This window comes from Chiloscyllium plagiosum, unplaced genomic scaffold (assembly GCF_037043375.1).
Source record: "Chiloscyllium plagiosum isolate Xiang-an unplaced genomic scaffold, Cpla_swu_hap1 HiC_scaffold_29, whole genome shotgun sequence".
Classification (NCBI taxonomy): Eukaryota; Metazoa; Chordata; class Chondrichthyes; order Orectolobiformes; family Hemiscylliidae; genus Chiloscyllium; species Chiloscyllium plagiosum.
The window spans coordinates 7,151,484-7,164,326 of record NW_028270167.1 but is presented as its reverse complement, the minus strand read 5'-3'; the positions used below and the strand labels follow the sequence as shown (position 1 = coordinate 7,164,326).

Sequence of the window (12,843 nt, the reverse complement as noted above, 5' to 3'; positions counted from 1 at the left end):
AAGGCTTGTCAACTCACAGCTCCCCCAGTTTGTCTAGTGATATTACAGTCAGGTTGGAAGATGAAGGGCTTTTGCCCGAAATGTCGATTTTGCTGCTCCTCGGATGCTGCCTGAACAGCTGTGCTCTTCCAGCGCTACTAATCCAAAAAAGGATGGAAGCAGTACTGAGTTCTCCTTTCCCTTACACCTCCCGACTTACAGCTAATACTGAAACTTTTTTTATATCCTTGATAGCGAAGATAGAAGCAAAATATTTGTCCAGTTCACCTGCTATTTTCTAATGAGCAGCAGCAGATTCAAGGAGGCACTTTCTGAAGGGGAACCGGGGATGGGCACCACATGCTAGCCCAGTTAGTGATGCCCAAGTCCCACGGGTGAATTAAGAACAAAATTAACTATAGCAAACATTTTCTTAACCAGCAGCTATGGGACCAGGAGTGTGCTGATTGATTAAATATTTCAGATAATCAAGAGGTCCACATAATCAATGCAAAAAGACACACTAAGTAATAGAAATGTAATGCAGGAGATACACACACCACTAATATACTTATTTTTTCTCAAAGCATATATCAATTAAGTAATAATGCAACTTCACCTTAAATAAAACTTAACAGAAGAGAATCTATTCACTCGTACGCACAACTGACTACTCAGACATCGTGGAGTTTGTGATAATAAAGTAAACTTCCAGTATTTCGGAAATATAATTTTTGCCAGTCTATCAAGAGTGCTGGTTCATGAGGTGCTGGTTAAATCAAAGTTTGCTGTATTAACTTTCCAAGCTCACTCTCTGGAGGACCAACACTCACTTTACTCGCTCTGTCACGTCAATGGGTAAGCTGTGCACCCACCAACCCATACAGAGTTCAGTGTCCGAGATGGCACAGGTATTAACCTGCAAAGAGCAGGACCATTCTTAACATGAAGTGCTGTGAGGATAGTTTATCAGGTGCAGCACCCAGTCAACTCCATTCAAATCCTGGAAACATGATTCCCTGGTCACCCCGCTCGCCATCTTCCTGATTTTCCAGCTCCTACCCCCTTACTGCCCACCTGCCACTCACTATCCATTCCCTCATGCACAGGGAATTGTGAACAGTCAGGGAGTGGGGCACAGAGAGGCAGACAGGCAGTGAGGGGGGCAGCAGGGAGATGGTCACGGAGCTAACAAATGGGACCATGAGTCAAGTACTGAGTGAGGTATCCAATTTTTATTTGCTCTAAGCAAACGTTTGTTTGTTACTAGGACAGCAATTGTTGGACTTTTTGTGACTGGTCGACTGTTCAGCAAAACACTGCTGCTCCAATCTTAACTTCTGTTTCTAAACACAAGGGAAGTCTTTACATTTAAAGATCCCATACTATCATAAAGACTTTCAGACACTAGTCAGTCCTGCCTGTCTCTCCCCATATTACAGCAAGATTAATTTGCTAACCCGCTCCGAATTTTATTCAACTGATTTCAACTTAATATTTTCCTCTGAATTGCTGGCACTTGTTCCATAATTGGTGCAGCCACTAGGTGGCAGGACAACACTGTGTAAGAGTGTCAGCCCAATGTAGAGGCAGAGAGAGGATTGACACTGCAAAGGGGGTGGGAGCAGAGAGAGAGGGAACGATTAAAAAGGTGGGATGGAGAGAGGAGAGGATGAGGGGTGGGGGAAGAGAGGGAAGGAAGAGGGTGGAGCGAAGAGGATGAGGGGTGGGCAGAGAAGGAGGGAAGGGGCAAAGAGGGAGAGAAAGGGGCAGAGAGAGAGGGAAGGGGGCAGAGAGAGAGAAGGGGATGAGTGGTGGGGCAGAGAGGGAGGAAGAAGAGGATAAGGGGTGGAGAAGAGACAAAGAGGGGAACAGAAAGGGAGAATGAGGTTGCACAGACAAAAGAGCAAGACTTGGGGATACAGAGGAGGTGGGGGACACATGATCGAACTGGGAAAAAATGGTGTGGTGAAAGTGGAGGGTTGGCTGCTAACTGGAGTGCAGGTAATGATCAGGAGCAGGAACTGTAGTTGCTTCTCCTTAGCCTCGAGGTAATAATGCCATTTCCATCACTAGGGATAAGCAGAGGGTATGACTGAAGGGTCCAACAACTCGCCAGCTGCTGAAGTCCCAGGGAACCAATGAAAATGTGGTTCTCTAAATAACAAATGGAGTGGACTTCTGGTTAATTTTATATTGAACCATGATGTACAAAGAATGCAGAAGAATGGTTGTGATGGTGTGGACCACGTGCGCTCAGGGTCTGATGACAGGGAGTTGGGATCAATGCCCCTCCTGCACTTACGTTTAGGACTTGGTAGATCCAATCCAGCATTGCGCCCACGTTGCTGTAAACTCCAGGACGGTTTGGGCGGGCACAGCCACTACCCCAGCTCACAATCCCAATTAGCCGCCAACTTTTCACACGAAGAACTAACGGACCCCCACTGTCCCCCTGAAAGGAAACCAGACGGTACATTCAACAGAATTCATCTGACGTAATAAATAAAGGGGTCAGCATCATCTACAGCTGTTCACAGGCAGGAACAGGAGAGACCAGTCAGAGGCCACCCTGACCCCGGAACCTGTCCCTGAATTGGCCACATAATTCATGAACACCATTGACTCACCCAAATTCCACAATAATTCACTTAAAATTAATCAGCTACTGAACCCTGTTGTAACAGCGTTTAAAGTTCATTCATGGGATGTGGGCATCACAGACTATGCCAGTAATTATTGCCTCCATCCCTATTAGAGTAGGCTGCAGAGAGCGGTCTTCCTGAACCACGGCACATGACATAGATCCCCTCAGGGACGGAGGGAGTTTAACCCAGGAACAGATATATCCAATTCTGGATTAGTGGTGCTGGAAGAGCACAGCAGTTCAGGCAGCATCAAGTCAGAATGGTGAGTGGCTCAGAGGGAACTTGCAGGGGGTGGTGTTCCCATGTATCTGCTGCCCTTGTCCTTTTAGGTGGAAGCAGCCATGGGTTTAGAAGATTCTATTGAAGGAAACAGGAATTGCTGCCATGCATTTACAGATGGTACATGCTGCTGTTACGATCAAGTATTGGCTGTGGAGGGAGTCATTGCTGAACCTGGGGGTTGGGGAACCAATCAAGTGGGCTGCTTTGTTCTGGATGGTGTCAAGTTTCTGGAGTGTTGTTGGGGCTGCGCCCATCTAAGCAAGTGAGGAGTATTCCATCACACTCCTCACTTGTGCCTGGTAGATTATGGATGGGTTTAGGGGAGTCAGCAGGTGAGTTACTCGCTGCAGAATTCCTAGCCTCTGACTCGCTCTTGTAGCCACTGTATTCACAAGGCAGCACTTTCATGTGGTGGGAATGGCAACTGCTAATTATCAGCCCAAGCCTGGTATATTGTCTGGAATATTGTCTGGGATCTGCTGCACGTGAACACAGACTAACTCAGTATTTGGTTGTTCTGAATGGTGTTCAACATTGTGGGATGTCCAATGCAAAACAGACAAATTTCAGCAAAGTGAGGTGGTCCCTTTGGTAAGGGAAACAAAGAGACCACTTACTCCCTGGACAGTAAGAGCAGAACAGGGACCATAGACGGGATTTTAAGACAATAGAAAAAGGGATTTAAATAAGATTCTGCTAGTTACCAGGGAATTTGAAGGGATCCAAAAAACAAAGAATAACTATTACATCTGAGATACAAGTCTGACAGAAGTAAGCTGGAGCACAGGCTTGCAAAGATAGTCAGCTCAACCCAACAGCCTGTACATGTGCTGCAAACTTTATAATGGATGTGAGGAATGTTAGATTAACCGTAATTCTCTTGACTGGCAGAGCAGGCTCAAGGGACTGAGTGGCAATTTCTGTTCCTTATTCTTACAGTGTGACCCCTCACTGTCACTCAGATTGCTCTATAACCTGCTGCCCCTGTCAGGGATCTGCCATCACATTGGTCTTCATACCTGGCAAGCATCCACTTTACCAGCCTGGTAGCCTGCGCACAGCATTTGCTCAGTGATCTGCCCACTGTAATACTGCAAACTGTTACAAATCTCCCGTCCAATCACCGATACATTGGCCTGTTTAAGCACAGTTGACACTTGACCTATTCAATACAATAGAAAACAAAATTATATCAGAGCGATACCTGGGCGGAGAAGTTGGACACAGTACGGTGAGAATTCTGCCTTATCAGATAAAATGTTAACTGTCTGCCTGCTCAGATCCAACAGCAAAGTGTGTCTGCTCCAACTCCCCATCACTATTTGTCCCAGTCAATATCCCTTTTGTAAAATGGCCTGGCCATCATCACACCCACGTTTGCAGGGGCTAGTTGTTGAAGAGTTGTCAAAATAACTCAAAAGCTCTGCATTTTTCCAATTCGGCCTCTTGCACATCCAAGATTTCCTCATCCCACCGCTGACACTCATTCCCACAACTGTTGCAACCCAAGGGGCTGAATTTCTTCTGTAAGCTCCTGCACCTCTCTCTCCACTCCTCCTTAAAACCCAAATCCTTGACCAACCTCCTTAATCTCTTGTGTGCTTCAGATAGCACTATTGTGGAATCTCTTGGGACATGTGACAGGGATCACAGGATGAAGCCTCCCAGGGTAGGCACAAACACATCTGGCAATTGCACCATTTTGTGTGTGTGTGTGTGTGTGTGTGTGTGTGTGTGTGTGTGTGTGTGTGTGTGTGTGTATGTAGAGAATACTGTTCTTCCTGACTTCCTCAGTGTTGGATAAATCTTAAATTGGAACCCCAAAATCTGTCAATGAGACCAACAGATTTCTAGGATGTAGCAGTAACAATGGGAACTTAAATCCTACCCCTGACTTTGCCCCACAATTAAAGACTTTCCACAAAGACATGAAACTCTATGCCCCTGGTGCAGCGCATGGGGAAACTCCTCTCTTTCCTACTATCTTCAAAACAATGATCTCATTTCATATCCATAGTGATAATTACCAAATTCTTTAGTGTAGCCCCAGCCAGTGACCCATGCCAAAATTTTCTTTGGAACTGGAGAAGCGTGGTTAGGTAAACAAACAGGACGAATGTAATCTAGACCGGGAACAAGAGAGAGAGAGAGAAAAAATGATTCAATAGAAAGAAACAGCATTCCTAACATCAACAACAATTGGGGATCCTGGAATATTTTCTCCTCTCCAAAGGGAGCAGCTTTTTTCTGGGTTAGAGAAACCAGCTTTGTAAATTCAGTGTGAGAAAGGCAAGAGCCACTGACATATTCAACATTGTATATCCATCACTAACTGCCTCTGAACTGGTGGTGGGTAACCACCCCCACCTCCCTCCAATTGGCTTGTTCAACCGTTTCAGAGGGAGGTTAGTGGAGAACATGGAGTCACACGCAGGCCACACCAGGTAAAGATGGCAGATTGGCATCTCCCCAGGGCATTAGTGAACCAGATGGGCTTTTACTGAGACTAACACCTTCTCTCCAGAGCATTGGTCCAGATTTCTGGGTTATCACTCAAACAGAATCGTTATCTAATTGTTCCCCAGTCTGATATAACTAACATCTAAGCCAAGTGACAACAACATTACATTGGCAAGGACGGGTGTAGAGAGAGGGGGGTGGGGGGAGGAGGAAGGAGAGAGAGGGAGAAGTGGGGAGTGGGAGGGGGGGGGGGGGGAAGAGAGAGCACGAGTGAGAGAATGGGAATATCCTGTACCCATTTAGTTTTGGGATTTACTGACCGGGTCACTACAAACAGGCCAAGGACCCTCATGGTAGCCTTGGTTGATCTCAGCCAGTTGGTCATCCTACAACTGGATCCACCCCTCAGTGATCACTGCCATAGCCACAAGTGTGCACAGGAAGTGATTACCTGGAAACCCTGCTCATGCCCACAGACTGAGACCAGGATTCAGCTGGACTGTGATGTTCCCACAGTTGAATATCTTTCCAGTAGAGCCTGAAATAACCAAAGTGCCACTGCCGTGTAATTGTGCTCCAGTGAGGGGCAACCTGGTGGGGTCTCAGTCTCCCTGCAAGGGGCAAGCGTCACAGTGGTGAGGGTTAGTGCCAGTCTCTCAGGAAAAATGCACAACCAGCTCAGTAAAAAGCAAGCTGCCCTAACAAAGCTGTTTGAAGATCTCACCTGAGAAAGGGACAGAGTGGTGTTAGATCTTTAACAATCTGATAACACAGCCATGCGCTCGGTTTTGTACTCAGCTCGAGCCTCACCTGTGAACGGTAGCGGTGACCTAACTTTAATGAGGGCTATATCGTAGTTGCTGGTCACTGAATTGTACTTGGCGTTGATGACAACTTTCATAATGGAGAAGGTGCTTCCCCCAGAGTAGAGAACATCACTGCCAGCAAACACTCTCCAGTTTGCAATCTGGTTATACTCCCTGAAATAAACAACACCATTCAGAAAATCATTCCATAAAGAAAAGCAGTGCAGTGGGACCGTTACTCGATGTCTAATCCTGCACTGTCTATGCCCTGGGAGCTTTCAATGTGGATGGATGATGTGGAGGAGCCTTACTTTCTGTTTAGAAAAGGTGCAGGAGAGGCTTTGCTTGCAGTTTGGGGAAAAAAAAACAGTATGAGAGCTTTACTCTGCATCCAACCCCACACTGTCCCTGTCCTGGGAGTGTATGATAGGAGAGAGTGTAGAGGGAGCTTTATTCTGTATCTAATCCCATGCTGTCCCTGTCATGGGAGTGTATGATGGGGACACTGGTGAGAGAGCTTTACTCTATATCTAACCCCGTGCTGTCCTGTCCTGGGAGTGTTTGATGAGGGATGGTGTTGAAAGATCAATTGGCGGGTGATGGAGTGTTTGATGATATTTGTGGGGAGCGGGTGGTGTTGCAGGGTGATAGTTACTTACAAACTTACTCTGGGAAACAGTGAGCAGCAGTCAGGATCCACCGGTGGTTTATGATGCTACCACCACACAGATGCTGTTTCTTGTACTGAAGGCTGACCTGCCAGGGCCATTCGTCAATGCTAGCATCCGTACCCCCAACTATCCGGTCAGTGGCACTCCGCTCGCATCCTGAAATAACGCAGCACAAAAAAAAAAATACACAATAGGTTTCAAACAGAACACACAGTCTCAGGAAAATCCAAATTCAAAATATTCCTTGGAACACCAGAAGCTGTAGGAGCAAGAAAACCCCCTTTGACCCAGATGCCCTTTTTTGCAATCTGAATTCTGCAATCTGCAATCACTACACCTTAAACTAAACAACTCCATTCATAAAATCATTTCAAAAAAGGAATCATTGATTAATAATAAACAGAGAAAACAAAAATACATCTAATTGACTTAAGTTAATTGGTTTATTTTATGTAAGTGGATTGTACATCGTGACTTATCTAGATTTGAACAGACACCATTCCCCTATTTGGAACAGCCAGCAGAGCAGGTCAGAGGCTGGGAGTTCTGCATGAACTCATCTCCTGACCCCCCAAAGTCTGCCCATCATTGATAAGGCACAAGTCAGGAGTGTGAGGGAATATCCCACACTTGCCTGGAAGGGGGCAACTCTAACACCGTGGATGAACAACACCATCCAGGACAAAGCAGCTCCACTTGAATGGCCCCACTGGCTTCAACATGTCCTCCCTGCATCACAGGCAGTGTGCACCACCTGCATGGATGCACGACAGCAGAGCACTATGCCTCTTTACGCCATCTTCCAGGCCTGTAATTTCTACCCCTTGAAGGACAAGGCACAGGGCAAAACCACCACCACCTCCAGGTTCCGCCAGTGCACACAATACCCTCACACTTGGAACGGCTTTGCTGTCCCTTAATAAGAATTGGGTCAAAATGTGTGTGCTCTCTTCCTACCTGCATTGCTGGGAGTAGCATTAACAGCACAGGCTGCAGCAGTTCACCACAGCCTTAGAGAGTCATATAACAGGGAAGGAGACCCTTCAGTCCAACGCATCCATGCCGACGAGGTTTGCCAAACTAAACTAGTCCCATTTGCTTGCATTTGGCCCATATCCCTCTAAATCATTCCTATTCATGTACTTGTAGAGTCAGAGTTATAGAGCAGCACGGAAACAGACACTTCGGTCCAACCCGTCCATGCCGACCAGATATCCCAACCCAATTTAGTCCCACCTGCCAGCACCCGGCCCATATCCCTCCAAATCCTTCCTATTCATATACCCATCCAAATGTCTCTTAAATGTTATAACTGTACCAACCGCCAACACTTCCTCTGGCAGCTCATTCCACACACATACCACCCTCTGCATGAAAAAGTTGCCCCTTAGGTCTCTTTTATATCTTTCCCTTCTCACCCTAAACCTATGCCCTCTAGTTCTGGACACCCCAAACCCAGGGAAAAGACTTTATCCATTTACCCTATCCGTGTCCCTCATGATTTTATGAACCTCTACAAGGTCATTCCTCAGCCTCCGATGCTCCAGGGAAAACAGCCCCAGCCTGTTCAGCCTCTCCCGAGAGCTCAAATCCTCCAACCCTGGCAACATCCTTGTAAATCTTTTCTGAAACCTTTCAAGTTTCACGATATCTTTTCAATAGGAAGGAGACCAGAAGTGTCACAGTATTCCAACAGTGGCCTGACCAATGTCCTGTACAGCCACAACATGACCTCCCAACTCCTGTACTCAATATCCTGACCAATAAAGGAAAGCATACCAAACGCCTTCTTCACTATCCTATCTACCTGCGACTCCACTTTCAAGGAGCTATGAGCCTGCACTCCAAGGTCTCTTTGTTCAGCAACACTCCCTCGGACCTTACCATTAAGTGTATACGTCCTGCTAAGATTTGCTTTCCCAATTGTTACTGTACCTGCATTTACTATTTCCCCTGGCAGTTCATTCCACACACAAACCATCCGCTGTGTAAAAGAAACGTTGCCCATCAGCTCTCTTTTATCTCTTTCTCCACTCACCTTAAAATTATGGCCTTGAACTCCCCTACCCTAGGGAAAAACTTTGGGTATTCACTTAATCTATGTCGCTCATGATTTTATAGAGAGCATTTACAGATAGACAACAGAGACTGGCCCAGTCAGTGATGCCAGTATCTCATGACTGAACTGACAAAAATGACACAGGAAAGAAATGAAGACAGTTGCACAGAGACTCTTCCTATAGCTTGGTGAGGACACAAAGAACTTTATAAACAAGCATTTCTGAAAATGCAAGACAAGATGGATGCTACTGAAACCAGACAAAGCAAAATGACCAAACGTTTGCCCAATAGAAGTGCAGGAACCAAACAGTTACATACGCAGAGAAATCAGAGTTAGCGTTTCGGGTTGAGTGACCCTTCCTCAGGACCAATTCTGAGGAAAGGTCACCGGTCCTGACACGTTAACTCTGGTTTCTCTCCACAGATGCTGCCAGACCTTTTCCAGCAATTTCTGTTTTTGGTTCAGATTTACAGTATCCGCAGTTCTTCCAGTTTTTATAAAAGCCGAGATGTCAGCCCCTGCCTGGGTCCGGCACAGACACATTGATAAGAAGTTAATCACTGTGTTCCAACAACTACCAGTATCATTGCACCATGCAACTGCAGGATGGTAGATGGGTTTATAAGAGGAGGGGGAAGCGGTGGGGGGGGGTTGCTTATTCTTCCTTCAGCTAAGAATTCCCATCTCCCTACGCAACTTCCCAGCAACAAACCTGTCTTTGACTTCACTGAAAACACAATGTGAAGAATTCAATTTGAAAAATTTTGCTAACAGTTTGACAAACAAACAAAAACTCTTTAAAAAGGAATCAATGAACTTACGTGCACAGACCAAAGACACAATGTTCCCAGAAGAACAAGACCTGAACAGAAAGCGAAAGAAAACAATGATTAAAATTGTTGGAATACTTCTCAGTTAAGCTTTAATTTTAGATTTGATTTTACTTTTGTCCCCTAGTGACAAGATGTTGTCTGGCTACCAGGGAGATATAATTAAATGCAATAATTATAATGAAAGTTCATCAGGAAAGCTCAGAGCTTCATTCCTGATTTTAGATTATAAGGTATTTGATATCTGGATCATTCCTTGGACATGTGACCTCACCCCAGCAACGATACAATCCCTGGCTTTCTATTTGATATTAGCCCTGACTGAAATTTAAAATCATGAAGGGCTTTGATCAAGTAAGAAAAGCTGTTTCTCCCATCTGAAACTCAATCACCAGCGGGCAGAAACTTAAAGTTATTTACACAGAACCAGAGGCAATGAGGAAAAAAAAACACTTTGTAATCCAATACAGCCAGGTTTGACAGAGTCATACAGCATGGGAGCATACTCTTTGGTCCAATGCATCCAAGGCAACCAGGTATTCAAAACTGATCGAGTCCTACGTGCCAGAATTTGGCCCATACCCCTCTATAAAAACATAGGAACATAAGAAACAGGAGGAGTAGGTCATCTAGCCCATCCAGCCTGCTCCACCATTCAATAAAATCATGGCTGATATTTTCATGGACTCAGCTCAACTTACCAGCCCACTCACCATAACCCTTAATTCCTTCATTGTTCAACATTTGTCTTAAAACAAAGATAGCCTCAATTCTTTCACTGGGCAGGGAATTCCACAGCTTCACAACCCTCCGGTGAAGAGGTTCCTCCTCAACTCAGTCCTAAATCTGCTCCCCCTTATTTTTTCTTAAAACCAATCAACCCACCACTCTCCCATTTTGGATGCTTGAGCCAGATTTGAACCTGGGTCCTCAGAACATTACCAGAGTCACTGGACTAAAAAGCCAGTGACAATACCACTAGGCAATCAGCCCAGCCCCAACTTGGTGGCCCAGTGGTTAGCACTGCTGCCTCACAGCACCAGGGACCTAGGTCGATTCCTGCCTCAGGTAACTGTCTGTGTGGAGTTTGCACGTTCTCCCAGTGTCAGCGTGGGTTTCCTCCGGGTGCTCCGGTTTCCTCCCACTATCCAAAGATGTGCAGGTTAAGTGAATTGGTCACGCTAAATTTCCCAGTCAGGAGTGAAGAAGGGGAATGGGTCTGGGTGGGTTACTCTTCAGAGGGTTGATATGGACTTGTTGGGCCGAAGGGCCTGTTTCCATGCTGTAGGGAATCGAATCTATTTTGAATCTTTGCCCCCTAGTTCAAGTTTCACTCACCAGTGAAAATAACCTCCCCTCTAAACCCTTCCTATTCATTTAGCTACCCTGATGCCTTTTAAAATGTTGCAATTGTACCAGCCTCCACCATTTCCTCTGACAGCGCATTCCAAACACCAATGATCCTCTGCGTGAAAAAATTGCCCCTCCAGTCCCTTTCAAATCTTTCCCCTCTCACCTTAAACCTATGTCCTCTAGTTTTGAGCTCCCCTACTCTGGGAAACAGATCTTGATTATTCAACAATGAATCATGCCCCTCATGATTTTATAAACCTCTAAGGTGACCCCTCAGCCTCCGACACTCCAGAGAAAACAGCCCCAGCCTATTCAGCCTCTCCCTATAACTCAAACCCTCCAACCCTGGCAACACCCTTGTAAATCTTTTCTGAACCCTTTCAAGTTTAACAACATCTTTCTTATAAGCACAAGGTAGGGGGAGTTGTTTCTATAAGAACTTTCCAAGAGGGAATTGGACAGATACTTGAAGACCAGAAACTGATAGAAGAAGGCTAAGATTCAAAACAGCTGCTCAAGGATTGCTCAAGAATGCTCTCAGTCTTTGCTGTGCTATTTTAAAGTTTTGATGTGAAATTTTCTACCTCTCTTGACGTTTCTCACAAATTAATCTGGCATCATTCTAAACTTCACATTGGTTGTTCCTCCATGATCCAACATTACAACGTATTCAAAAACAACTCAACGACCACATTCAGATGAAGCAAGTCACAGGACACCAGGGGAGAGAGCAATCGCACTACTGTAGGGCAGCAATGCTTCAGGGACCAGGGAACAAGCTGGGATTTCCAATCAGTGTCAAAAGTGTAGTGTTGGAAAAGCTTCTCCTGCTCCTCGGATGCTGCCTGACCTGCTGTGCTTTTCCCGCACCACAGTCTCCACTTTGATCTCCAGCATCTGCAGTCCTCACTTTCTCCTGGGATTTCCAATCAACTGGGGCTGCCCAAGGAACACTAATGAAACTTCTGAACACTGCTACAAGCAAATTCAGCAAAGTCAACAGGATATTTAAAGACATTGGGACTGCCTCACAGTGCAAGGGATCTGGGTTCGATTCCACCCTTGGGCAATTGTGCAAATTCCACATGTTTCCCCTGTGTCTGGATGGGTTTCTTCCGGGTACCTCCCCACATCTGCACCCAGATGTGCAGGTTAGGTGGATTGGCTATGCTAAATTGCCCCATAATGTCCAGAGATGTGGGTGAGCCACAGTTAAAAACCCCATTTGGGGTTACGGGGTTTGGTGTGGGATGCTCTGAGGGAGAGTACAGGCTTGATGGGCCAAATGGCTTCTTTCTGCATTGTAGGTACCCTATGATTCTCTGAAATATTTTTGTTTTTTTTATTATAAAGATATCAGATAAAAGATCAGTTGGGCTAACAGTCAAGTGTTGTCCTGTCAGAAGACTGGTGAAGAATATTCTAGTTAGTATAGGAAGGCACTGCACTGACAACACACATACATGGGGTAACTGATGGCAGAAGTGTGATGCCAAGATAATTGAAAATAAAATAATACATACTATGGGGAAACCTGCACGAATATGTTCAACCAGAGCTTTGGCAATATGAGACTAGACATTCTGGTTGGACAATGTAGATGCAGCTTTTGCCGTAGTGGAGTGTGCATTAATTTACCTGGGAGGGTCTCACTCCAAGACTGGGGATCTGACTATTTTGCCATTTCATTCTCAGTGTCAACCATGGGTGAGTGAACATTTTCACCCTCTCTCCAAATGGAAAAGAACAGTT

The 12,843-nt window shown here is 45.6% G+C and overlaps 1 protein-coding gene across 3 annotated transcripts in view; it reads right to left on the bottom strand.

Moving 5' to 3' along the window:
* The window catches only part of LOC122540598 (transmembrane protease serine 4-like), a 57,866-nt gene that overhangs the window by 3,930 nt on the left and 41,093 nt on the right, over positions 1 to 12,843 (bottom strand). For all 3 annotated transcript variants that reach the window (XM_043676515.2, XM_043676514.2, XM_087976340.1), the window contains 6 exons: positions 9,730 to 9,770; positions 6,843 to 7,002; positions 6,180 to 6,349; positions 4,937 to 5,032; positions 3,929 to 4,071; positions 2,285 to 2,434 (listed from right to left, as the gene is read on the bottom strand). In XM_043676515.2, the coding sequence (XP_043532450.2) occupies positions 2,285 to 2,434; positions 3,929 to 4,071; positions 4,937 to 5,032; positions 6,180 to 6,349; positions 6,843 to 7,002; positions 9,730 to 9,770 (760 nt within the window). The remainder of the gene's footprint in view (positions 1 to 2,284; positions 2,435 to 3,928; positions 4,072 to 4,936; positions 5,033 to 6,179; positions 6,350 to 6,842; positions 7,003 to 9,729; positions 9,771 to 12,843) is intronic.